General features: G+C 44.1%; 1 protein-coding gene across 4 annotated transcripts in view; it reads right to left on the reverse strand.

Moving 5' to 3' along the window:
* The window catches only part of TDP1 (tyrosyl-DNA phosphodiesterase 1), a 94,250-nt gene that overhangs the window by 64,591 nt on the left and 3,379 nt on the right, over positions 1-26,280 (reverse strand). For 2 of the 4 annotated variants that reach the window (XR_008308535.1, XM_053255642.1), the window contains exons 3-6: positions 25,504-25,559; positions 22,368-22,464; positions 14,044-14,078; positions 908-1,000 (exon numbers count right to left, since the gene is read on the reverse strand). Coding sequence is in view for 3 of the 4 variants with exons in the window: in XM_053255642.1 (XP_053111617.1) it covers positions 908-1,000; positions 14,044-14,078; positions 22,368-22,464; positions 25,504-25,559 (281 nt within the window). In the remaining variant the exon portion in view is untranslated. The remainder of the gene's footprint in view (positions 1-907; positions 1,001-14,043; positions 14,079-22,367; positions 22,465-25,503; positions 25,560-26,280) is intronic. The other 2 variants (XM_053255661.1, XM_053255650.1) reach the window with 2 other exon arrangements.

Genomic DNA, 26,280 nt, shown 5'->3' on the forward strand with positions numbered 1-26,280 from the left:
TGTGCTGGGGATGGATAGGGCCAGTTACTCTCCCCCTGCTAAATAAAGAGAATCACCATGTTAAAAGGTGCCTCTTTCCCAAGTTAGCAGGAAAATTGCAATAGTCAAGTCTGGAGGTTACCAGCATAGGCACCATAGCAAAAAATGAATGGAAAAGGAAAAGAAAAAAGAGCAGGCAATCTGGGTATTGTATTCCAGAAATTCTAACAAAAAGTATAACATACTTTCACTTTAGGAAAGCAGTGACATTCTCTCCTCTGGTTACCCAGCTTCCTGGCTGGCCCTGCTGCCCTTAAAACTAGAGCATGTCATTTCCAAATTGTTGGCTCCCAAGAACTAGCCATTTTGAACTGCAAGAAGGTGACTCTCAGGTATTTACTGCTGTGCTTCTATTCCCTCTGGAACCATAATGGCAGTTATGAGTTGAAATAAAGAAAAGGATTGCTATTAGTTGGCAGCACAACTCAGAGAACTGTCTGTAACACTTTGTTTATTTTGGTATTACTAAATCATAAATTTATTCACAGGCTGAAAGATAATTGCTGCGCTAATAATCTAGAAGTATAACTGGTTGGTTTCTTGTATCACTGGTTTCATTTTTCTCCTATCCTTCCAAATTCTTCTCTGTCTTTAAGAATCTGGAAGGATAGGAGAAAAATGAAACCAGTGATACAAGAAACCAACCAGCTGTACTTCTAGGTGATGAGCGCAGCAATTATCTTTCAGCCTGTGAAGTTGATCGCATAACAAAATGTCTGTTAAGGAATCTGTACTTCTGGAGAGTCGTTGTTGAAACTAAAGCAGCAACAGTTGCATACTTTTTCTAGCAGAGTTCATGCTGACTGAGGAAGGAAGGGGAAATGAGCAGTAACTAACTACAACAGGATTTCCCCCCCTGTAGACTCACCCTTGTGTTTTCTGGTACCAATCCTCATTGATAAGATTGGATGTATGTATCACCACTCGAAGGCCTTCCTCATAACACAACAACATCATTTTCCTACACAAAACAAAAGCATTACAAATATCACAGAAAGGCATTGTCAAGTAGATGCCCTGAGTGGTTCCTAACCTGAAGAGTGGGGGAGAATTTCAATTTATCAATCAATAAGAAGGTTCAAAGCTCCAAATGCATCTAACATATTAAGGATAGCTTCAGACATAACTTTCACTATGATTAAACCGCAGTTTAAATGAGAACATCTATCCATACTTAAAATAGCTGATCAGTTATTCTCTCAGTTTGGTATTAATATTCAACTAATACTCTACATTGTTCTGAAACACAGAAGTGATTTGACATTTTGCTACAAACCAACACAATCCTCATGAAGCAGTTTGGTCTATATGAACAGAGCCCATCTGAAACCCTTGGTGGAAGAGAGGGATTGAATCCAGCATACTAGAATTTTCCTCTATATCAGTTACTCATATCAGATGATGACCCACTAGCAATGTTCAGTGGCCAGAATCTTGACTGGCAACGCACATGCACGCATTAGGAGGTTTTGCACAGACATGCTAGGACCCTCACACAACTCCCCAGAAATGACCTGTAAGAGGGAAACATGTTGCTGACCCTCAGCAACATCTTTCTGATCTTACAGAGCACTTTCTGATCTTACAGAGTACAAGTGGCAAGTAGAAGTATTAGTCCTCTTGTACAACAGTGAGAGTGCAGGAAGACTTGGGGAGTTGCACAAAGATCCTCAGTGCATCCCTGCAGAGACCCTCCTATTGCACATGCTTCATTTTTCAGGATGTTTGCCAGTATCTTTTGAATGGGTCTCTTGACTGATGACCAATCAACTTGGCACACTGGACCTGTGCAAGTCAAAACAGAATTGCTGATATTTAAGCATACATACATAAGAACAGGAGTCAGGGCAGTTTTTTGCCCAAAGGGCTGAACCTGGTTTTCTATTACCTTTGCTCTTCAAAATACCGGCCTTCACAAATACTTCACTCTACAGTGAGCATTGATTTTTCTTGTCAGTTTTATCTCTTCCTTATTGCTTCTGGTGGCTGTTTTTGGTTTAAAGAACTATTTGTACAATTCTGCATTTAAACAATCATATAGCACTCTATTTTTAATACAAAATCCAAAACTAAGTTTGAAAACTTAGTTTAGGGGAGAGGGTGCTATGGGAAGTTACAGGGGCTGCATCATTACATGCAAAAAATGTAGTGGTAGAATGGACTGTACCACTTGCTGGCTATAGGTGGGGCATAACTCTTTTTACTGCTTCCCCACCTTCAAGACTCCCTGAAAACAGAAGAGTAGCACATCAGGATAAAAGGTTATAGTTTAGCCCTTTGCCTGCTGTGCTGATTTTTTAATCATTAGTATTTAAAGATTTTAAAAAATATATGTAATTCCACCTACCTGCACTCTGAAGTGTTTTAGTCTACTCTACCACCTCACAGGAACATAAAAAAGGTAAAGTTGTGCCATCAAGTCAGTGTCTAGTCTTGGCAACCACAGAGCCATGTGGTTTTCTTTGGCAGAATATGTCTGTCTGTGTGTGTGTTTTACCATTGCCTTCTTTGGCACAGTAGGAGACGATGCTTTCAGCATCTTCCTATATCGCTGCTGCCCGATATAGGTGTTTCCCATAGCTAATCCCATAGTCTGGGAAACATATCAGTGGGGATTCGAACCAGCAACCTCTTGTTCCCTTGGCAAGTTACTTCCCCCCTGTGCCGCATAAGAAGCTGCTATACCAAGTCAGACCATTGGTCCATCTAACTCTGTATTGTCTACATAGACTGGTAGTGGCTTCTCCAAATTTTCAGGCAGGAATCCATCTCAACCTTATCTTGGAGATGCCAGGAAGGGGACTTGGAACCTTCTGAATGTACACATGCAGATGCTCTTCCGAGAGCGGCTCTATTGCCTAAGGGGAATATCTTACAGTGCTCATGAATGTAGATTCCATTTACATACAACTAGGATGGACCCTGCTTATCAAAGGGAAAAAAGTCATGCTTGCTACCAAGCATGACCAGCTCTCCGCATTCTGCTGCATGTGCACACCATACTTGAGGAACAGCTAATCTGCTTCAAACTTGTAGAACTTGCCCTCCACCCACCCCACTGCTTGATCCTAAAGATGGAACATGTGACAACATGAGTGGGCTTTCCAGAGCTAAGTGGCTCCTGTTTTTATGTACATATGTATGAAATTTACTTGGGAGGTTGGTGTTAGCTGCCTTCATAATGTGACTGCAAAATTAGAAGAGGGAGAATACTGAATTCCAGTGTGGCATTCTTCCACAGGAAAGACAGTAGGAGGAGTTAGTATTTTTGTTAATCTTTCTGGCACTTCCTGTTGTGGTTGCTCGACACAAGAGAGGCACAAAAGCCTTCAAGTTAGGACTTACAACTGAAAAGGTAGGTTTTAAGCAGAGGACATCTCCCCTTACTAAAAAGCACTGAATCATTCTGCTTACCTAGTTAATATTTTAGAGACTTTCCCCATCCCTTCTAGATTAGAAATGGTCAACAGAACTTTTATTGTTTTAATTACAGGTACTTTTTTCCTACTCACAAGCTGCTTTATAAAGAAGCATGAGGAAACGTTCAATTCATAAACTAGGTTCAGCATAATAAAAGTTATTTCCAGTTTGTATGCATTTCATATTATCTATTTCTCATTGTAAATGTTTCATGAAAATACTTACAGCAGAATGCTAAACAGAAAACATGCCATGTTGTTCTGGTTTTCTCCCCTACCCAGGAGCTAGGTTGCCTTAGAAACTAGTACTTGACAATGAAACTACACTGGGGAAATAATATGCCTAGTTCATACTGCTGACTCGTTCCTAAACCACAAATATTGCTAACATTAAACACATGAGTTCAAAAATCTGAGCAATTATTTGTATATTATACTGCAAACCAACAATCTAGACTTGGAATATGATTGAAATACTACTTCTGAGCAAAATAAGGTTTTAAGAAGCATTAATTGCTCACACAAAATAAATGAACCATGTTAAAATAAGATGCCAAACAACATTCCTCTATTCTTGATCTCATTAAAGAACATCCCTGCTGGATCAGACACATGGCCTATCTAGTCCAACATCCTCTTTCACACAGTGGCCCACCAGATTCCTCCGAGAAGCCCACAGGCAAGAGCCGAGGGCTTGCCCTCTCCTGCCATTGCTTCCCTGCAACTGGTATTTAGAGGCATCTTGTCTCTTAGATAGAGATGTGCTCACCTCTATTTCCAGGTGCTGAAATGTTTCGAGCTGGGGGTGAGCACATCTTACTTGCCCCTCTGTTGCAGCTCTGCTGCCCCAGAGCAGCACTGTTTGTATAAAGCAGCCGGGCTCTGTTTGCTGGCTGCATTTTAGGAACAGGAAGTTCCCTGTTCCCAGCAGGAAATGGCTTCTGAGCATGTGCGGACCCCATCTTGAGTGCTTAAGTGCTTGAATGCTTAGGAACTTTCTGCTCCTAAGCAAATGCAGCTGGCAAACAGAGAGCCCAGCTGCTTCATACAAACTGCACCACTCTGGGGCAGTGCAGCTGCAGTGGAGGAGCAGGCAAGACCTGCCTTCCTCCTATTAAAGTGCCCACTCTCTGCTGCCCTGGATGCGTATGAAACGCTTCATGCACATCCCTACTTAGATTGGAGGTGGCCTATAGCCCTCAGACTAAAAGCCATTGATAGACCTGTTCCCCAAAGCCCTTCTTAAAGCCATCCAGGCTGGTGTCTGTCACCACATCTTGTGGTACAGAATTCCATAAGTTAATTATGTGTTGTGTGGAAAAAGTACTTCCTTTTGTCGATCCTAAATTTATAAGCAGTCAGTTTCATGGGATGACCCCTGGTTTTCGTGTTATGAGAGGAAATAAAATTTCTCTCTCCACACCACACATAATTTTGTAGACCTCTCTCATGTCTCCCCTCAGTGATCTTTTTTTCTAAACTGAAAAGCTCCAGGCATTGTAGCCCTACCTCATATTAGGAGTGTGCACAGTTCAGTCTGGGCACAATTTAAAAGACCGCCGGACTGGTTCGGAGGTTGGGCGGTCCGGGAGGGCGGGGGCATGTAGCTTTAAGGGGGGGTGGTAGTACTCCCCCCCCGCCGCTCTTCCCCCTCCGGCACTGGTCCTTTGAAAAATCTTCTTGGGGCAGCAGAGTTCCTCCCCACTGCCCCGCCGTTGTTCCTAAAGGGTTAAAGAGATGAGCGCTAGCGGCGCGCTCGTCTCTGCCGCTGCCACGCACACGCCGCATACGTCACGTGTGACGTATGTGGTGCGCGCGCGGCAGCGGCAGAGACGAGCACGCGCCACGCAGGGTGCATGCGCACCGCTAGCGCTCGCCTCTTTAACCCTTTAGGAACGACGACGGGGGCAGGGAGGAACTCTGCTGCCCCAAGAAGATTTTTCAAAGGACCAGTGCCGGAGGGGGAAGAGTGGCGGGGGGGAAGTACTACCCCCCCTTAAAGTAACAGTCCCCCCCCGTGCCGGACCGGGGGGGGGGACTCCAGACCATGCACACCCCTACCTCATACGGAAGATGCTCTAGGCCCCTGATCATCTTGGTTGCCCTCTTCTGCACCTTCTCCAGTTCTATAATGTACTTTTTGCAGTATGGCGACCAGAATTGTACACAGTACTCCAAATGTGGCTGTACCAATGATTTGCAAAAGGGCATTATGATATTGGCAATTTTATTTTCAATCCCCTTCCTAATTATTCTAACCATGGGATTGGCATTTTTCTCAGCTGCTGCACATTGTGTGGACACTTCAAGCAGCTGTCCACCATGACCCCAAAATGTCTTGCTTGGTCAGTAAGCAACAGCTCAGAGCCCATCAGCATACATGTGAAGCTGGGTTTTTTTGCCCCAATATGCATCACTTTACACAGGCTAACATTGAACCACATTTACCATTTTGTTGCCTACTCCTGAGTTTGGAGATATCCTTTTGGAGCTCCTCTCAAACCGTTTTAGATTTCACTAGCCTAAATAGTTTGGTGTCATCTGCAAATTTGGCCACTTTGCTGATTACGCCAACTTAATGTATTCATTTATGAATAAGTTGAAAAGCACCAGTCCCTCCATTTAAAGAACTGTCCATTTATTCCTACCCTTCTTTTCCTGTCCTTCAACCAGTTACCAATCCACACATGAATCTGTCCCCCTATCCCATCACGTAAGGAACTGGTCCCAGCCAGCTGACTCAAGAGGGAGAATTTTGCTGAGTCACCCCTCCCACGGAGTTATGAAGCTGACTGGAGTTTTAATCTTTAACTTTTAAAGGCAAGAAGTTAAAGAAAAAAGGAAAACTCTGGCAGTTTAAATTCGCTGCCACCAAGCACACTAAACTTTCAGAGATCGGACCGCTGGACTAGAGTGCTTTAGTCTCAGGGTCTCTCTTGAACTGGTTATTGGGCAAATACAAACAAAAACCCGCTCCCCATGCACTTGCCTGCACATGGAGCTACTGGTAGCTGAGCTGCTCTCAGAGATGCTGTGCACTAGTGGGCTCTCCCCCACCTTTCTTCTAATAACCAATTCTGAGAGGCTCGTAAAGAGACTGGTCCATCTGAGTCTTTAGCTTTTTAGATGCACTTAAAAATGCTTAGGATCGTTACAAGAATGCTTCAAAGCACCCAGATCTTTCTTGGGTGGTACATAATGGAATATGCGAAGCACACACAGAAAGCAAAATAAATTTCTAACGCAAAGTCTGACTAAACAAACTTTCCCCTATCCTAGATTCCCAAAGCCAAAAAGCCCTGGCTTCATCTCCCTTGACAACGCACCAAAATTCCTGACAAGACCAAGCCTCCTGCAAATCTCTCACCCTGAGAAATTGTCCTGCAGCATTCACCATGTGGAAGCAGAATCCATGCTGCCCCACACTCTCCCCCTTCCCCCCAGCAGCTCTCCTTGTGCCCCATCTACCTGGTAGATTGATTGGTCAAGACCTAGGGTCACCAGCTTGTCAGTCAAGACCAGGGGTTCACTTCTGGGTAACACTAGTGGGGGTAGGGAGGCTGGTAACTACACACAACTCCTATGTTTTCTCAAGAGTCTTTGATGAGGAACTTTGTCAAAAGCTTTTTGAAAATCCAGTCATACTATATCAACTGGATAACCTTTATCCATATGCCTGTTGACACTCTCAAATAATTCCAAAAGGTTAATGAGGTAAGATTTACCTTTGCAGAAGCCATGCCGATTTTCCTTCAGCAGGGCCTGTTCTTCTCTTTGCTTAACAATATTATCTTTGAGAATGCTTCCTGTCAGTTTGCCTGGGACAGAAGTTAAGCTAACTGTCCTGTAATTTCCCGGATCCCCCCTGGATCTCTGATTGAAAAATGGTGTTACATCAGCTACTTTCCAGTCCTTTGGTACATAGCCTGATTTAGGGATAAATTACATATTTTTACAAGGAGGTCGGCAATTTCATATTTGAGTTGTTTAAAGACCCTCGGGTGGATGTCATCTGGACCTGGCGATCTGTTAATTTTCAGTTTTCCCAGACAGTTTAGAATGTCATCTCTCATCACCTCTGACAGTTTTTCAGCCTCTTCCCCCGAGAAGCTTGGTTCAGGCACAGCTATATGCACAGTATCCTCAGCCATGAAGACAGATGCAAAGAACTTGCTTAGCTTCTCTGCAATCTCCATTTCCTTTTAAATAATCCCTTAATAAACCTCAAACAATTCATTCTAGCAAGGCCGGGAATCAAATAACTGCAATACCATCTCCATGTGCAATGTTCACCACATGCATGCTTTGTTAATCTGGATGTCCACGAGTATCTTCCAAATTTCAAGACAAAAATAAGCAGGTAAATCAATCAATTTATTCATCCATCAGGGCCTACATAAGAAAGGTACATCTAAATAATCCGGCTCCGAATCTGAATGATTTATGTTGAGACTTCCTCCACAAGCAGCAGCCAATGTGGAGGGGCATGGGGCTGGGAAAACTTAATAACTGGATATTGCTTCTTCACATGTTAATTATTCCTAAACATATGGCTTGGAAGGGAAAGAACTTGCTATAAGAATGCTACTCCTGGTGGGAATAATATAGGGCTCAATTCTTAATCAATATTATACCAATCATGGCGGGATCAGGACTACACCTTGTTTTGGGCAAAACTGCACACAGAAAACTCAAACGAGTACCCTCTAAGGCAGTGCACTGATGGCAAACTGAACACAAACTCCATGGTCTCTCATGCACCAGAGCATAAAGGAAAATTTTAAGTAGGCACTTAAATGTGACAGGAAGCCAGACGGTGTCACCTCCAAGTGACCAAGCAAGAAAGTCTTTTTAAAGCTGGAAGCAAATTGGGTAGGTTCTAAACTTAGTCTTTGAATGTCCTGAAAACAACTAACATCAGTATGTTAGGCTAACAAACATGGTGGACTAGAAATAGGGCTATAAGTCCTCCCCACCTGCTCTTGAGATTCAAAAGCAAAAATTAAGTAGTGAATTTTCCCAACACCTCCTCTGTGTCAGGGAAAGTTCCACCTGCTGAATTTGTGTGTCAAAAACTGTCAAAGACACAGAGCAGGTACAGAAAACCAAGCTGGCAACACTAGATAGTAACATCTGTGGACTTATTTCCAAGATTAGTTTAAAGTACAGAAACAGAGGTGTGATTGCATCTGACTCCTCATTAAATACTTACTCTCTTTTCACAGTTTAGGTTTTGTCACCAATGATACAACTATATGAAATAAACCAAAGAACTATTGTAGATATCTGGGTTTTTAAAAACTTTGTGCACATCCGATTTTAACTTGGTTTTGTTTTTAATTGCAATTGTATTAATTTATATTGTTTTATCTGTTTTATTTTTCTGACTGACTCACATCCTGTGTCTCAGTTGGAAGACTACTCTCTACATAATCGGTGAAAGCCCGGGAGCATAGCGAACAGGGATAGCAAACAGGTCGTAGGAGTTTTGCAGGAGTTTAGCAGGAAGTGTGTGTGGGAGCCTGGAACAAGCCCCTGTGATCACAAGGAGCCTGGTGGAGAAGAGAACATAAGTACAAATCACTCCCTCATATCTCTACTATTCTTGGGAAAGGCTGTTGGACAGTTAAATAGCTGACCATTACAACTGAGACCTATCCTAATAAACAGATAATAAACAGATAATAAACAACTTCTAATAAACGATCTCTAAATATTGTGAACAGCCGACAAAAACAGTTTGAAGATAGAAAGTCAGCAGGGGGAGGGGCACTTCCCAGTGTATTACACAGAGTGCCACATGTATGACTATTTGCCCCATGGGCAGAAGTCATGGGTGTGTGCTCGGTGCAAGGAGCTCCTGGCTCTCAGGGAACAAATCCGTTCCCTTGAGACCAAGGTGGCGGATCTGGAGAAGCTCAGAGGGACAGAGAGGCATGTGGACGAGACCTTCAGAGATGTGATAGAGGTATCCCACTCCAGGGCTGGAAGCTCTTCTGCTGTCAGGGAGAATGAAAGTCTTGAGCAAGGGGGGCATCGGTCTGAGGAAGCAGGAAATGCTCCTTTATAAGGGACCCCTTCCATGGATGATGAGCCCATATCCTCTCGCACGATACTACTCTGGGTGGTGGGGGCCTCCGTGTAGTGGGTGATTTGATCATTAGAGGAATAGAGAGATGGGTTTGTGACCCGCGTGTTGACTGCACGGTGACTTGCCTGCCTGGTGCAAAGGTTGCAGACATCACACAGTGTCTTGATAAGCTCTTAGGCAGTGCTGGGGAGGAGACAGCTGTCGTGGTGCACGTCAGCATCAACAATGTGGGGAAATGTAGTCCGGAAGTCCTGGAAGCCAAATTCAAGCTGACAGGTAGTGTACTGAAGTCCAGGACCCCCAAGGTAGTATTCTCAGAAATGCTACCAGTTCCACGCGCAGGTACAGTGAGACAGGCAGAGCTGAGGGGTTTCAATGTGTGGATGAGACGTTGATGCCGGGAGGAGGGATTTAGATTTGTTAGGCACTGGGATACATTTTGGGGCAAGCAAGGCCTGTACAAAAGGGACGGGCTGCACTTGAACCAAGAGGGAACCAGACTGCTGGCGCTTAAAATCAAAAAGGTTGCAGAGCAGCTTTTAAAATCACGCCTGGGGAACAGCTGATGGGAGCTGGGCAGTATCCCATTTGGCAAAAGCCATCCTTTAAAGTGTGAGGGTGCAAAGTATTCAGATAAAAGAGAAGGGGACAGAGCAGAACCGCATAAAGAGCAGATGGAGCCTGTGCCCACTGGTCAAAGAATAAAAAGAAAGATAGAACACATCAGGTGAGAGATTCAGCGTATAGGTGCTTATATGCCAATGCCAGAAGCCTCCGAGCCAAGATGGTGAGCTGGAGTGCTTGGTTGCTAATGCAGAAATAGATATAGTGGGCATAACAGAAACATGGTGGAACTGTGAGAATCAGTGGGACACTGTTATCCCTGGATATAAACTCTATAGAAAGTACAGGGAGGGGCACCTTGGAGGTGGAGTAGCACTGTATGTTAAGGAAGGGATAGAATCTAACAAGCTAGAAAACCTAGGTGGCTGGAGTCCTCCACAGAAACCCTGTGGGTGACTATACAAGGCCGGAAAGGGAACGTGCTACTGGGGACGTGCTATTTCCCTCTGGATCAAAACGCTGACAGTGACTGGGAGTTGCATGAGGAAATCAGGGAGGTGTCAAGGAGAGGCAGGGCTGTAATTATGGGTGACTTCAATTACCCACACAGACTGGGTAAATTCACAGTCAGGTCAGGACAAAGAGGTTAGATTTCTAGATACGCTAAATAACCGTGCACTAGAACAGTTGGTCTTGGAGCCAACCAGAGAGAAGGCAATCTTGGACTTAATCCTTAGTGGCACCCAGGACCTGGTGCGTGATGTCGGTGTCATCGACCCTTTAGGGAACAGTGACCATAGTGCCATCAAATTCAGCATACATGTGGGGAGAGAATCACCAAGGAAGTCTAACAGACATTTTGAATTTCAGAAGAGGAAACTTCTCCAAAATGAGGAGTATGGTGAAAAGAAAGCTGAAAGGGAAAATCGGGAGAGTCACTTCACTCCAGAGTGCATGGAGTTTACTCAAAAACACAATACTAGAAGCCCAGTTAGATTGTATACCCAAAAGGAGGAAAGGTACCACTAAGTCCAGGAGGATGCCAGCATGGTTAACGGGTACTATCAAGGAAGCCATAAAAGGGAAGAAGACTTTCTTCCAAAATTGGAAGGCCTGTCCAAATGAAGAGAACAGAAAGGAATACAAACTCTAGCAAAAGAAATGCAAGGTGACAATAATGGAGGCAAAAAGAGAGTCTGAGGAAGATTTAGCCAAAAGTATCGAGGGGAATTACAAAAACTTCTTTAAATACATCAGAAGCCGGAAACCTGCCAGGGAGGCGGTTGGACCATTAGACAATGAGGGAGTGAAAGAGATCATTAAGGAAGATATGGAGGCTGCAGAGAAGCTAAATGAGTTCTTTGCGTCTATCTTCATGGCAGAGGATACTGAGCATATATCTGTTCATGAACCAGGCTCTTTAGGGATGGAAGCTAGAGAGCTGGGTCAGATAGAAACGACAAGAGATGATGTTCTAAACTGTCTGGAAAATCTGAAAACTAACAAATCACCTGGGCCAGATGGCATCCATCCAAGAGTCCTCAAAGTCAAATGTGAAACTGCCGACCTCCTTGCTAAAATATATAACTTATCCCTGAAATCGGGCTCTGTACCAGAGGACTGGAGAGTAGCAAATATAACACCGATTTTCAAAAAGGGATCCAGGGGCGATCTGGAAACTTACAGGCCGCTTAGCTTAACATCCGTTGCAGGCAAATTGATGGAAAGCATCCTCAAGGATAAAATTGTAAAGCACATAGAAAAACAGGCCCCTATGGGAATGAAACAGCATGGCTTCCGCAAAGGTAAATCTTGCCTCACCAACCTTTTGGAGCTCTTTGAGAGTGTCAACAAGTGTGTGGATCAAGGTGATCCAGTTGACATAGTACACTTGGATTTCCAAAAAGCTTTTGACAGAGTTCCTCATCAAAGACTCGTGAGGAAACTTAGGAACATAGGAAACTGCCATATACTGAGTGAGACCATTGGTCTATCTAGCTCAGTATTGTCTTCACAGACTGGCAGTGGCTTCTCCAAGGTTGCAGGCAGGAATCTCTCTCAGCCCTATCTTGGAGAAGCCAGGAAGGGAACTTCTGCTCTTCCCAGAGCGGTTTCATCCCAAGGGGAATATCTTGCAGTGCTCACACATCAAGTCTCCCATCCATATGCAACCAGGGCAGACCGTGCTTAGCTATGGGGACAAGTCATGCTTGCTACCACAAGACCAGCTCTCCTCTCGAACTTAGCAGTCATGGGATAAGGGGACAAGTACATGTGTGGATTGCTAACTGGTTGAAAGACAGGAAACAGAGGGTAGGTATACATGGAGAGTTTTCACAATGGAAGTAAGTAAGAAGTGGGGTACCCCAGGGATCTGTACTGGGACCGGTGCTTTATAATTTATTCATAAATGATCCAGAAGCAGGGGTAAGCAGTGAGGTGGCCAAATTTGCAGATGATACCAAACTCTTCTGGGTAGTGAAATCCACAATGAATTGTGAGGAGCTCCAAAAGGATCTCTCCAAACTGGGGGAGTGGGCGACAAAATGGCAAATGCGGTTCAATGTTGGCAATTGTAAAGTGATGCACATTGGGACAAAAAACACCAACTTCCAAGTATACGCTGATGGGATCTGAGCTGTCGGCAACTGACCAGGAGAGGGATCTTGGGGTTGTGGTTGACAGCTTGTTGAAAGTGTTGACTCAATGTGCAGCAGCTGTGAAAAAAGCCAGTTCCATGCTAGGGATCATTAGGAAGGGGACTGAAAATAAAACGGCTAATATTATAATACCCTTATACAAAACTATGGTGTGGCCACACTTGGAGTACTGCGTACAGTTCTGGTCACCACATCTAAAAAAGAACATTGTAGAACTGGAAAAGGTGCAGAAGAGGGCAACCAAGATGATCAGGGGCCTAGAGCACCTTTCTTATGAGGCAAGGCTACAACACCTGGGGCTTTTTTGTTTAGAAAAAAAGACGACTGCGGAGAGACATGACAGTGGTCTATAAAATCATGCATTGTGTGGAGCAAGTGGACGGAGAGAACTTCTTCTCCTTCTCACATAACACTAGAACTAGGGGTCATCCCATGAAATTGATTGCCGGGAAATCTAGGACCAAAAAATGGAAGTACTTTTTCACACAATGCATAATCCACTTGTGGAATTCTCTGCCACAAGATGTGGTGACAGCCAACAAACTTGATGGCTTTAAGAAGGGTTTGGATAACTACATGGAGGAGAGGTCTTTCAACGGCTACTAGTTGGAGAGCTGTGGGCCACCTCCAGCCTCAAAGGCAGGATGCCTCTGAGTACCAGTTGCAGGGGAATAACAGCAGGAGAGAGGGCATGCCCTCAACTCCTGCCTGTGGCTTCCAGTGGCATCTGGTGGGCCACTGTGCGAAACAGGATGCTGGGCTAGATGGGCCTTGGGCCTGATCCAGTAGGGCTGTTCTTATGTCTGTGAGTTGCCCCAAGCAGTGTTGTACTGGAGGAATACTAAAATATTGAAGGGATAGTAAAAGATAAAAATATTTGTATTTTAACAAATAAATGCATGCAGTAGTTGTGTTCTGCAGAATACCATGGCCAGGATCTAAAGAGCCATGCATGATGTTCAGCATTTTTAACTCCACCTTTCCAGTCCAAGATCCCCAATGAAGAGTCAGGGCCTCTGAACAGCACTTCTTGAAGTGCATAAATCTGTCACTGGAAAGAGGGGTGGGGGGAGAATGGCCATCCCTTTGTGCCCTTGGAAGCACTTTCCGCATAAATTCGGGTGTCTTCAAATTCCAGCCTATGGATATAAATTCTGTGTCAACACCTTTACAGATTATACCAAGACTGGAGTAAAACAGTACTAAAAAAAATCACCTTCATTACATAAAATTGCCCCCACCCCACATTCCAGATGTTATAATTACTTACGTGTGGTGAGTTCCAAATGCAATATCCAATTTAGCCTACAATAAGATTTTAAAGAACATTTTAAAATGCTTCCTATCACAAGAACTCTATTATACTATACATTTTGTATATATTTGAAAACTCCCCCTATTTTGCTTTAATTTACTGCTCTCTGGTGGCCTCAGCACAAATTACACAACAGCTCTTTCATCCAGCAACTACACATGTCATCTTCAAATTCTAGAAGTTACTCAACAGGTTTTATCTGCAGTTCTCAATTACCCATTGTTACACATTAGCTTCAAGTCTCTTGAGTTGGATCAAAAGACACCCTTTTTGAAAGCAGTAGGCACCTTCTGCTCATGGAAGGACTGTTTTGCACCTCACGCTAGAGTGTTGCTTTAAAAAGGATCAATTCAAATATCCTTTTTGTGCAAACTTTTGCGCAAATTAAAGCACAACTGCTTTTCTAGAATGTATATAAAATAGCACTGTGTGAACTCTTCTGTTACTGCTAGTCAAACAAGCACTATTCTATTTTGGTTCTTTTGATCCAAGCCTTTACCAAACTGAATAAAGCTGCTACAAAACATTACCAGGACACATGGTAGAAGCCTTATATATATCAACTCTTTTTACTTTTCATATTCAAAGATAGCAGAAGCACAGAAAAGCCATACCAAGACATTTAAAGAAAAATTATTTATGAAACAGAGAGCAATATTTTGACTGAAGCAGATATGCTTAACAAATCTAGCTCAAAAGCTATCCTGTAATTAGCATATTTTGCTTTCCCTTCCACTCAAATTTCTCTTATTTCAATCTTAACTACTTTCCAAATGGTGAAATAGTGAGAAGAATAAGCAAATAATACCCATTCTAAAACCTACAAAGAAAAGCAGGAAGCTCTAGCAGTGACCTAAGTGCAGAACATTTATAGGCTAAGCTGACTGTAGCTTTCCAAGTGAATGTAAAACCTTGGATCCTTTTTACATTTCCATACTGTCATGCTGAAAATACTCATTCCTCCTATTAAAATCTCATAGAGGTGCGTAGGAGAGGCCTGATATCAAATACAGAAGCAGAAACGATTGGGTAGAAAACAAAATACCTGTTAAATAGCTCTTTCTGCTGGGACAGGGCTCACTAGGCTGTCATTTTCAGAAAAGCTGACAACTGATTTTCAAAGTAACTATTTCATGAAAGAAAGCATTGCATCAGAGAAGAAAGTGGGGAGGGGGGGCAGTTCTCCCAAGCAGAGCAAAGGAAATGAGCAAAGAATGCATATCGTCCCATTTTACTTTATCACTGCTTGATAAAGAGTTATACTATACAAAATACCAGTATGAGCACATATTTGCATGCCTATGAGTGCAACTATACATGCATGCCTAAGTCCACAGATGCTTCTGTATGGTGATGTCAACCTGACCCACATAATGGTCAAGAGAAAGTTATTATGCAAGGTCACTGGCCAATATGCAATCTGATCTCTCAAAATGTTCCCAATCCTTGTTTCAAAAAATAAAATTGGCTCACATCCAGACTAGCACTGTGCTTGTGCAGGACTGCTGAGATCCAGACTACTGCTATGCAAGCAGGGGAATGGGGGATTTTGTAGATGATCTGCTCCTCCCTCTGAATGTATGCAGTGCAAGTCAGAGTGTCATCAGCTAATGTTTCCTCATTTACAGGCAGACATCATAAATATCTTTTCTATAGAATATCTTTGGTGAATTGCAGCACAGGATACCTCCCCCGCCATTTAATGATGAGAGAAAGGAGCATTGATTACTCACCGTGAAGGCTTCTTTTTGCTGCTGGATATCTCACACGGAGTTATACTTCCCACATGTTCCAGAGGACAGGACTATGTACATTTTTGGAAAGTTTTAAGAGCACAGGAAGGAGAATCCCACCCAGTTCATAGTAAACCAGTCCAAGGTATGGAGAGAAATGCAAGAACAAAGGATAGTTACACCAGTAGATGCGGACGCCTGGACAGGTGAGTCAAGATCCCCTGTCTGGTTGCCTCCTCTTCTGCTCCCCCTTTGTTTGCTATCTGCTCCAGCCAAGACTGTTTGTGGTGGTGAGTCCTTGCAGGACTGGGGCCAGAGGTGACTGGGCAGTTTGAGTTCCTGCGTTCCACCGGTTGGAGCTGCAGCTGCCCAGGACTATATAGGCACATTGCCAGTGGCAGCGGACCCGCCACCGAAGGGGTGACACCAAAGGGGGTCACCCCTTTGAGGGAGCCACTTCAGGGGAGAACGAGGGCAAGGGCCAGATCCTCTGTTTAATTATTAGATTGGGGAGGAGCTACTCAACAGTAGAGCTTCTGTTTAGCTGTTTTTAGAATCGGCCTGAAATTGCTACAATGTGTTTGGGTTCATCTGGAGATGGGGGGATAGGGGGCACCATTGAATGTGGGGCAGCTATCCCAGTGGTGGTGGGGAATAGAAGGAGTAATGTTGTCAGGTCAGCAGGCCGTTCCAGGGGAAGGGTAGTCAGAAATTTAATTGCTGTCCCCCCTTGTGGCTGTCCTGCCAGCTCTCTGACCTCGGGGAGTGCTGCCAACAACCCACATAACCTTATCCTGCTTCTCTGCAATGCCAGGTCAGTCCAAAATAAATCTGAACTCATCCGTGATTTGATTATGGATGAAGGGGCCGACCTGGTTTGTATTACTGAGACTTGGTTGGGGGTGACCAGGGACCAGTTTGGGGCCAGCTTCTCCCTCCAGGATATTCTGTAGAGGAGCGGGTGAGGGGACGTGGTCAGGGAGGTGAAGTGCCCGTGGTCTATAAGGATAACATCTCCCTTACCAGGGTCCCTTTTAGGGTATTGGACCATATTGAATGTGTGTACTTGAGTTTGGGGACCAGGGATATATTGGGACTTCTGTTGGTGTACTGATCGCTCCGCTGCCCAACGGAATCCCTTACTGAGCTCATGGACTTGGTCACTGAACTCGTGATGGAGTCTCACAGACTTTTGGTGCTGGGGGACTTCAATGTTCATTTTGGGACCAATTTATCCGGGGCAGCTCAGGAGTTCATAGCGGCCATGACAACTATGGGCCTATCCCAAGCGGTCTCTGGACTGATGCATATTGCAGGTCACACGCTTGATTTGGTCTTTTACTCCGATCAGGGTGGTGTTCCGTGGGTGGGGACTCCTGTGATTTCCCCATTGTCATGGATAGATCACCATCTGATTAAGGTTAGACTTACAACCACTTCCCACCTCCACAGGGGCAAGGGGCCTATTAGAATGGTCGCCCGAAGAGGTTATTGGATCCGGTAGGATTCCAAGAAGCCTTGGAGAGATTTAATGTTGGCTCTGTCGGTGATCCTGTTGATGCCCTGGTTAAGAATTGGAACAACTTGCTCACCAGGACAGTAGACACGATTGCTCCTAAGTGTCCCCTCCGACCTGCTTCAAAACTGGCCCCTTGGTATACGGAAGATCTACGGGGGCTGAAGCAGCAAGGCAGCCGGTTGGAGCGCAAGCGGAAAAAGACTCGACTTGAATCTGACAGATTACGACATAGAGCACATTTAAAGATCTATGCTCAGGCGATATGTGTGGCAAAGAAGCAGTTCTTTTCTGCCCGTATTGTCTCTGCGAGTTCACGTCCAGCGGAGTTGTCCAGGGTTGTGAGGGGACTAGTATCTGCCCCCATCCCTTGAACCAGAATTTGGAGTCATCAGTTATCCACTGCGATGTCTTTAAAGAATTTTTTGCAAATAAAATCTCTCTGATTCGGGCTGACTTTGATGGAGAAAATGCAGCTGATGTGGTCGCTGATCTTGTAGAGTGTGTAGTGATGCTGAGAGGAAGTCATAGGTTTTTGGACCTCATAGGCCAACAAATTACAGGCCTTGATCCACCTGGCTCTAGTAGTAGTGGAAACCTCCTGACCCACAGAGGACAGGAGAAAGGAGACCAATAAAGGCACCACTGGAGTGGAAGAAAGCCATGTGGGAAAGGTAACACCTTCAGGCAGCAGTGCATGTTGAGTTTTTGCCATTTTCTCCAAGGAGTAGACAGGCTTGGGACAAAAAGATGGGAGGACTATGTCCAGAGAGCAGTGAAAAACTTAAGATACCTTGGGCATAAAAGGAAGGGCTGGGTAGAAAAATGGAGTATGGTGAAAAGATGCAGAAGTTGGGGTTCACTGACATTGAGCATAGCTCTGAGACACATCTAGCTGATGGATGGATCAATTAATTTGATGCCTGAACTGGAGGTGTCCGACAACTCCACTAGGTGTCCGACAACTCTAGCTGATGTGATGGCCATGAGGAAGGCAAGCTTACAGTAAGAAAGAGAAAGCAGATCGGTATTGAACGGATAGGTTTGAAGCACACCTTATGTAGTACGTGTAGAGCTTTATGTAGATCCCAAGAGGCAATCCTGTGTACTGTTGGTGGTGAAAGCAATGTGGCATCGCTAAGGAAGTGTTTAAGGTGAGGATGGGAATGTAGGCCTTGCGTAGGAACCATGGAGAGGAGAGTCACAAGGGAGGCTGCTTAACGTTTGTGTTAGTGAAAGGAGTTGATACTGTGGGCATGCTCCTGAGGGATCCATTTCCCTTGGGCCCAGCACTGTAGGCAATGAGCTCCCCAGATGGACAGACTGGCATCCATCAGAATGACTCTTAAATGATCTAGGAAGGTCTTGCCTCAAGGGAGACAGGACGTTTGGGTCACCCAGTGAAAGGAGTGGATGACTTGCGATGGTGGTTTGACTCTGGTTAGTGATTCTGATAAGGCAAGAGAAACCACTGGAGTGTGAGTAGGTGGAAGCAAGCCCACATGGCTGCTTCCAGGGATGCCATGATAAGCCTTAGAAGCCTGGCCAGTGTGAGGACTAGCACTGTGCTGACTGCAGTTATCTGGTGGATCAACTGAAGAATATCCTGAATGCGGTCTGGGGGGAAAATGAGACTGTCTCGAGAGGTGCCTGTTATCCCAAGGCAATGGATCTGGTTCAAGGTGAGAAGGTGACCTTTGGTCTTCTTCATCAGGAATCTGTAGTCTGTGAGCATCTGACTCCACCATCGTGAGGGAAGGGGACTTGATAAGGAGATCATCTAAGTAGACCAATACCTGGATTCCCAAGTCGAAGGTGTGCTATGAGAGGGATCAGAATCTTTGTGAAGATCCTGGGTACGGAGGAGAGACTGAACAGAAAGGCTTTTTATTGGTAATGATGACCCATGTATCTGAAGCAGAGGAGAGGGCGACTCATGGGGTGAATTTGAACATGGAAATACGCCTCCATCATGTCCATGGAGGCCACAAAATCAGAATGATGGAGGAATTCTGCGATGGATTGTAGTGTTTCCATTCTGAACTGTCTGCATTTGATGAACTTAACAACTTTAAGTCCAGCACAGCTCAAAGAGAGCCATCCTTTTGGGGCACAGTGAACAAAATAGAAAACCCCCAAACCCTTGCTTCTTTGTTGAAGTGGTACGGGTTCTATAGTGTTGATGAATTCCAGATGCTGCATTGCTCAGAGCAGACCTGGTTGTCTGGTAGGCAAGTGTGACTGGGGGGCTGGCAAGAAATAATTGGTGGGGAACGAGGTCAGCTCTATTTTGTAACTGAGCAAGATGGAATTGAGTACCCATTGGTTGGATATATTGGCTTCTCATATGTGGAAGAAGTCCGAGATTCAACCTCCCACAAGGAAAGCGGTGAGTCAGGATAGCTGCCTAGGACTGGAATGAGTAGTGAAGGTCTGGCGCAGTTGGTTAGGTGGCCTACTGTTGTTGGGTTGTCTGTTCCAGAAGGGACTCTGCACACTAGAGTGTCTATCCCTGGGTCGGAATGTGGAACAAAAGGTCCGAAAGGGCTGGAAGGGTCTCTGTGGTTGACATGTCATCCATGCAAGGAACTGAAGGGAGCACTTTTCTCATCTTTAGTTTCAGTAAGTACTTTCCAAAGGTCTTTGTTGCTAAAGAGTTTGGATGCAGTATATGATACTGCTGCCAGGTCTGTGAGTGAGGCTGAGTCGGATTATGTGCTACCAGCATTGAGGTGAAACGGATTGAGCCCAGTGAAGCATCAGCTATAAAAGCCTGTGCTTTTTGAATCTTTAGTAGTGTTTGCTTTTGGCGAGTTAGATCTGAGGGAAGATACTGGAGCAGCTCATCTACCCAGAGTAGAGATGCCTGTGCGATGATAGAGGCAGCAAGTAGAGGTGTGTACCTCGTGTTCTTTCTTTAAAACCAACTCTATCAATTTCTTGTTGGGGTCCCTGAGTGAGCTGTCCCTATCATGAGGAAGAATGGCGCCAGACAACAGAGTGGGTGCATCAGTGGGGGAAACCTGAAACACATCTGAAGCTTCCTTGGTAAGGCTATAAAACTTGTTAATGAGAGCAGGTTTCTTATTTGTTGCTGGGGCATTCCATTCCTATTTAACCGTGTCAACAAAACAATTGGGAAAGGGAACGAGTAAATCCTCTTGTTTGGCATTGGGAAGATCAGTGTTTCCCTGGATGGTGTTCCTGGGAAGTTGTTTGTTGGAGCCCAATTGTATTGATGGCTTTGTTAAGTAGCTTTGTGAGAACTCATCTGGTGGAAACAGGTGGAAAGACTTGGGGAAAGATTCAGAGTTTTGATCATCTGACCATTTCCCTTCCTCTCAAGAGACTAGGTCTGGGTCTTCTGTCAAATATTTCTGGTATGGGAATATTTGGATTCTCAAGGACCACATCAGGATTTTCCACATCAAGAATGGTTCCTGGGTTTGGTGGGTCTATATCAGGCTCTCTTGGGGTGGGGATCTGGGGAGTCATAAACCGAAATGTCTCCTGCAAGTGCCCTGCTAATTGAGAAAAGAGGCACCTTTTTAAAAGTGGTGATTCTTATTTAGCCGGGGGAGAACAACTAGCCATATCCAACCCCAGCACAGGATGCCTCCAGTGGCTGTTGCTGGTGCCTGTTCTTTTTAGATTGTGAGCCCTTTGGGACAGGGAGCCATCTAATTAATTAATTTAATTAATTAGATATTTATCTATGTAACCCGCTTTGGGAACTTTTTTTGAAAAGCGGTATATATATATTGGAATCTGAAGGGGAGCCCTGAGCCCCGGTAACTTGTTTTCTAGACTTCTTTGCCTTTTTATTCCTATAGGATTTCCTATGCTTAAGATTTTTTCCCTTGACATTTTAGGGAAGCTGGAAAAGGAAAATGAGCAGGCTCCATCTCTAGCCCACATTTTTTGAGCTTTTGGAGTGTTTGTGCTGGAGGAGTGACTGATTGATTATTCCCTGGAACCAAGCCTGGCAGGCTGGGAGGCTGCCAGTATAAGAGGGGCTGGCAAGGTGGGTTGATTAGGGAGAATGGGAGGGAGTGGGCAGGAAGGCCCCGGTTTCACTGGTTCTGATGGAAGATCAGGAGTCTCATCAATCAGACTCTCCTGAGGCATGCAGGCTGACTCGGCTGCGAGGGAACTCTTGTCCCACCATCATTTGGATGTCCCCGGCTGTTTTCATGGGCTTTGTTTGCCGCTGTTCTGTCTGTGCTGCTGGGCACCTGCATCAGTGTCAGAGGAGTGTTTTAGCGGTGGGGCCTCTGCTGTTGGCCTGGTTGTGGGCTGGATACTTCTATCAGAGGATCTATGGGCAGAAATAGTGGCGCAGAAGGCGCTGCTGGAGGCGGTGAGGCTGCTTGGTGAGGCCATTTGGAGGGCCACGTGGTGGGAGGAGCAAGGCTCTGCACACTCACTGGACCACTAGGAAGTGGTGGAGGAGCAGAGGAGAGCTCTGTCGACATTCCAGGGTCAGCTGAGACAAGCAGATGAGGTTGACTGCAGTCATGCCCTGCTCTGGGAGCGGATGGGCCAATGGCCCTTCTTGAGAATCCAGGCTGCCCCCTTCATTAGATAGCACCAGTTGGTTGTCTGCATGCTTGCTGCTGAAGAGTGGGTTGTAACCACTTGCTGGTGGATCAGAGAAGGAAAGAAAGAGGTTTTTCCCCCTCGGCAGGAGAACGTTTCCAACCTTGTCAGTCATCTGGGTCATACATGATTGAGAGACAGAAGGGGAGAGGAATAGGAGTGGTTTTTTGCTTGTTTTTGTGTGCAAGGAAGTAGAAAGGCAAAAAGAGAAAGAAAAGGTGAGGATATAATAGCAGGAGAATGAGAAAAATGTAAGGAAGAGAAGGCATGGCTAAGAAAAAGAAAGCTGTCTCTGAAGCAGAATGCAGGCCTAGAAGGACTGGGTGGGGTTCCCATTCTCAAAAATTTACACAGTCTTGCTCTCTGGAGTACATGTGAAAGATAACCCCATGTGAGATGTCCTCATCCAGCAGCAGAGAAAACTAAGTTACCTGGCACAAGCGGACATTTTGATACGGATGCGCAGCTTCATGTAGTTGAGCTTTGGATTCTCTTTTCTCTCCATGGACTATTAATAATGGTTTGTCCCTAAAAATCAAAGGAAACTTTAAAGAATTCACTTGCAATTAGGTTTGCAAAAGCTTCTTGAGAGGAACCATTATTCAAAAAGTGTTAGAAATAACTTGAAAGTGTCCTAATTTCTATTTTTGGCACTCACATTTTAACATAGGTTGGGCTGCCTCTTAAAGGTCATTGTTGAAACTCTTATTGTAACTCAAATATCTGTTCAGGTTTGTAAGTATTAAGTACAAGGGAGCCACCAATTTTTCTAACCAATTTAGAAAATTTAGATACAGCACCCAGGCAGCAAGGAATAGTATAGATGGGTAAGTCATGGTCTTGGAATAAAGTAATTACATGAATGAAAACATAGAAATGGCAGGACAGAAAGAATACCAATAAGTTAAATCTAAAGTACAAAACTTTCCTTACATCTTTGTTACGTAGAATCGTTTAAAAACATGATTTAAAGGGTGGGAAGGAATGTTATCAGCTTCTTATTTAAGGAGCACAAAGTACATGCATGATGAATTATATTTAAACATTTGCCATTCAGGAGTCATTCAACTGACTGTTTGGGGAGGCTATCACTAAGGGCTGGTGCAAGCAGAGTATTCTTGAGCAACCATCCATGGTTAGAAGATTTAAGAGTGTCGTGGATTCCTATACACTCATTTCTCCCTTCTCTAGGCTCCTTCACACATCTTCCTCCTCTCTCTTGCATCTCTCTTGCATGGTTTGCTTTAACTATGTGAACATTATGTCTAAATTAGTGCTTCAGTAAACAACAAGAATTCTTCCTATAATGAGAACTCAAAACTACCATTTGAAGAGGGTTTGCCAACCCTGGTTGCAAGCAAATATGGTTAGCATCAATGCAAATGTAATGCTATGGTATAGTAAAGCAAATCATTCCAGAGAGAATTCATATGGAAGAGGATGCATGTAATCCCACAGCATGCTCCCAGTCGCCTAATAACAGTTAGGAAATTGGCAACAGCTGTACCAGGCCTAAGGTACAGGCTTCTAGTTATGCCCACGAGATTCACTATCCTGTTGAACAATATGCCTAAAGTTTCCCTTTTAAAATCATCAGTATAGTTCAGTAAACAGTGACATATTGATTCCAATGGACAGGAAATACACAATACAAATGTACTCATATAATGATGCATTTTAAATTGGTCCAGTAGTAAATCCAATTTGTTACACTTTATTCCTGGAACACTTAAACAGAGCCCAGAAGCTTCTCCATAACTACTGCATTAAAATAACTAAAACCTCAGTCCTAAAACACAGTGAGCAGCATGCACAACAGCACTCTCAGAAGGGCTTTATTTGTGGCTGCAGCACTTCACAAAGCTGTATTACCACTACTGGAAGTGGAGCCACCTGCACGCATGATGTGCAGAGTTTCTCAACTGCTCATATATGGGCTTGCGCAACAGCTCCTGCAAGAGGCTGTATTAGCACTAGAACTAGTCTGGAATACAGGTGAACTTCTTTGCACAATTGTGCATGTTCTTTCACTAGCATTTGTGCTAGCTCAAGACAAATGGACCACATCCCAATGTTGCCAGTCAAACTTGTGAGAATTCTAAAGCTTTGCTCTTTTAGCATTTCAGTAACCTCTTCTGGCCCCTAGAGGCATGAGATATTAATAGGTCTGTTTTGGTCAGAGTCAGTTGAAGGCTAGTGCCTGTTTGTGCATTTTGTTCAATGGCTCTCTCTCAGTATGTGATGTTTAGTTTCTTAATACATCTTTGTATTTTAACTGAGCCCAATGTCTCCAGATAATCTCTTGGGTTGAACTTTACCACCAGAGCACATATCTGCCAATAAAATTCTAGCTGCTGCATTTTGCACTAGCTGCCGTTTCTGAATATTCTTCAAGGGCAGCCCCACATTGATCACGTTACAGTAATCCAGCCGTGACGTGACTAAGGCGTGGGTAACAGTGTCTAGATCTACCTTCTCAAAAACATGTGTTATACTTCATTTACAAGTGACTGTATAAATACAGCACACAATATCCCAGCCTGTGAGGTCTTCTCAGCTGGCCTACCTTAGTGCCCCATTCCCTGGTGTAGTGTGTGGTGCCTGGGACTGTAGGAGGGCCTTCTCTGTGGCCGCCCCTCTTCTTTTGAACACTCTTCCCCCCCAGATTCATTCAGCCCCCTCCCTGTCTTCTTTTATGGCCCTTCTTAAGACTCACCTGTTTCGCCAGGCGTTTGCCCTTTATTATTATTTTAATTAATTGTTATTGGTGTTGTTCACCGCCTAGAGACTATGGAGGAGGCGGTATGTAAGAAAATCTTAATAAATAAACATTGCAACAAAGCTGCTTTGGGGTTTTAAACGAAAAACAACATACTAATATAAAACCAATCCCCCCCCCCCCCGAAAAAAAGTGAGGTGAAAAAATCAAGCCCTTTTGTATTTATGCTGGGAAATAGAGCTGAACATTGGGCCCTGTACTAGTACAGCCTTTGGAAGAGAAGGAGGCCTCTCAAGAAAGGATAATGGTTTATCTTACTGATATCAGGAGTCTTGGACTTGCTAGTCCATGCAGGGGCTGGAAGAGAGTAAGTGGCCATTCACCCTAGATCCAGTGACTAGCAATGAGACAAATGGACCCCTGCTTTTGGAATCACCCACAGCTTTCCTTGTTCCAAGTGGTCCAAACAGAAATGCTATGCCTAACCTACTTCACAGGGTTGTTGTGAGGAGAAACTTAAGTATGTAGTACACCGCTCTGGGCTCCTTGGAGGAAGAGCGGGATATAAATGTAAAATATAATTAATTAATTAATTAATGTTCTTGATGCTCCTTTTACTGAACATAAATGTCCAGCTCCTACTTCATATTTCTGGTGAATACTTTCCCATTTCTCATTGTAGCATGTGGTGCAAGATTATATTCAGTCTCACACCACAAACCACAATGGTAAACTGGAAAGTGTAAACCAAAAATGTGAAGTAGAAGCCTAATTTTTTCGTTTTATATCCAATAAAAGGAACATCAAGAACAACGAGCTAAGAGTGAATTACTCTCAGAAAGACATACCTGAACTCCTTGGGATACTGCTTGACAAGCCACTCCACATCTATACAATAGTTAAACTTGGGCATGGAGAGAAAGAGAAATATTGGTTAGAAAAATGGTATGAGGGATCTTTTCATTAGAGCAGTGCCTACCGAATGATGTTGAAACTGCTTGCAATGGCTGATATCCCAACTAACACTGCACATGCTGAAAGATTTTCCATGCACACAAAAGGAAGGCACACAAGGGAGATTGTTGCCGATCTCCCTTTCCCTCTGCAGTCCATTGTGTCTCCCAAAAATATGTCCCTGAGGGTTGTTTTTTGGCATGTGCAACTTGGTTGACATCCAGACTTTTCCATTTAGAACTCTGTTTTAAAGACCTGAGAGCTAACTTCCTTTCTTGTTTATTGCAATAAATGCACATGAAGTTAAAAATGCTCAACATAATAAGAACTGTCTTTAAAATGCAAATCGTGACTAAGTAGTCTTAAATACTGCTGCTATTTTGTTTTGTTCAGTTCCCCATCCCTGCCTGCCTACCCACCTTTCCTTTATCTGTATGAAGGGTCTGGGCTGGATTTATGGAGTTTAGTTGTGATTATTTTGATTGTGTAATCTCATTTAAGCATTAATAAAAAGTTAATACAAAAACCAAAAACTAGTGCTGCTTAACAAGTTCCAACCATCACAGCTTACACACATCATACCTTCATAATCACTGCTTTGATTTCACCTGAACAATGTAGAAACTTAAGCTATACCATACACTTCAGAGGATCTGGGAAAAAATGATTTG

The sequence above is a fragment of the Hemicordylus capensis genome, chromosome 1 (genome assembly GCF_027244095.1).
Source record: "Hemicordylus capensis ecotype Gifberg chromosome 1, rHemCap1.1.pri, whole genome shotgun sequence".
Lineage (NCBI taxonomy): Eukaryota > Metazoa > Chordata > Lepidosauria > Squamata > Cordylidae > Hemicordylus > Hemicordylus capensis.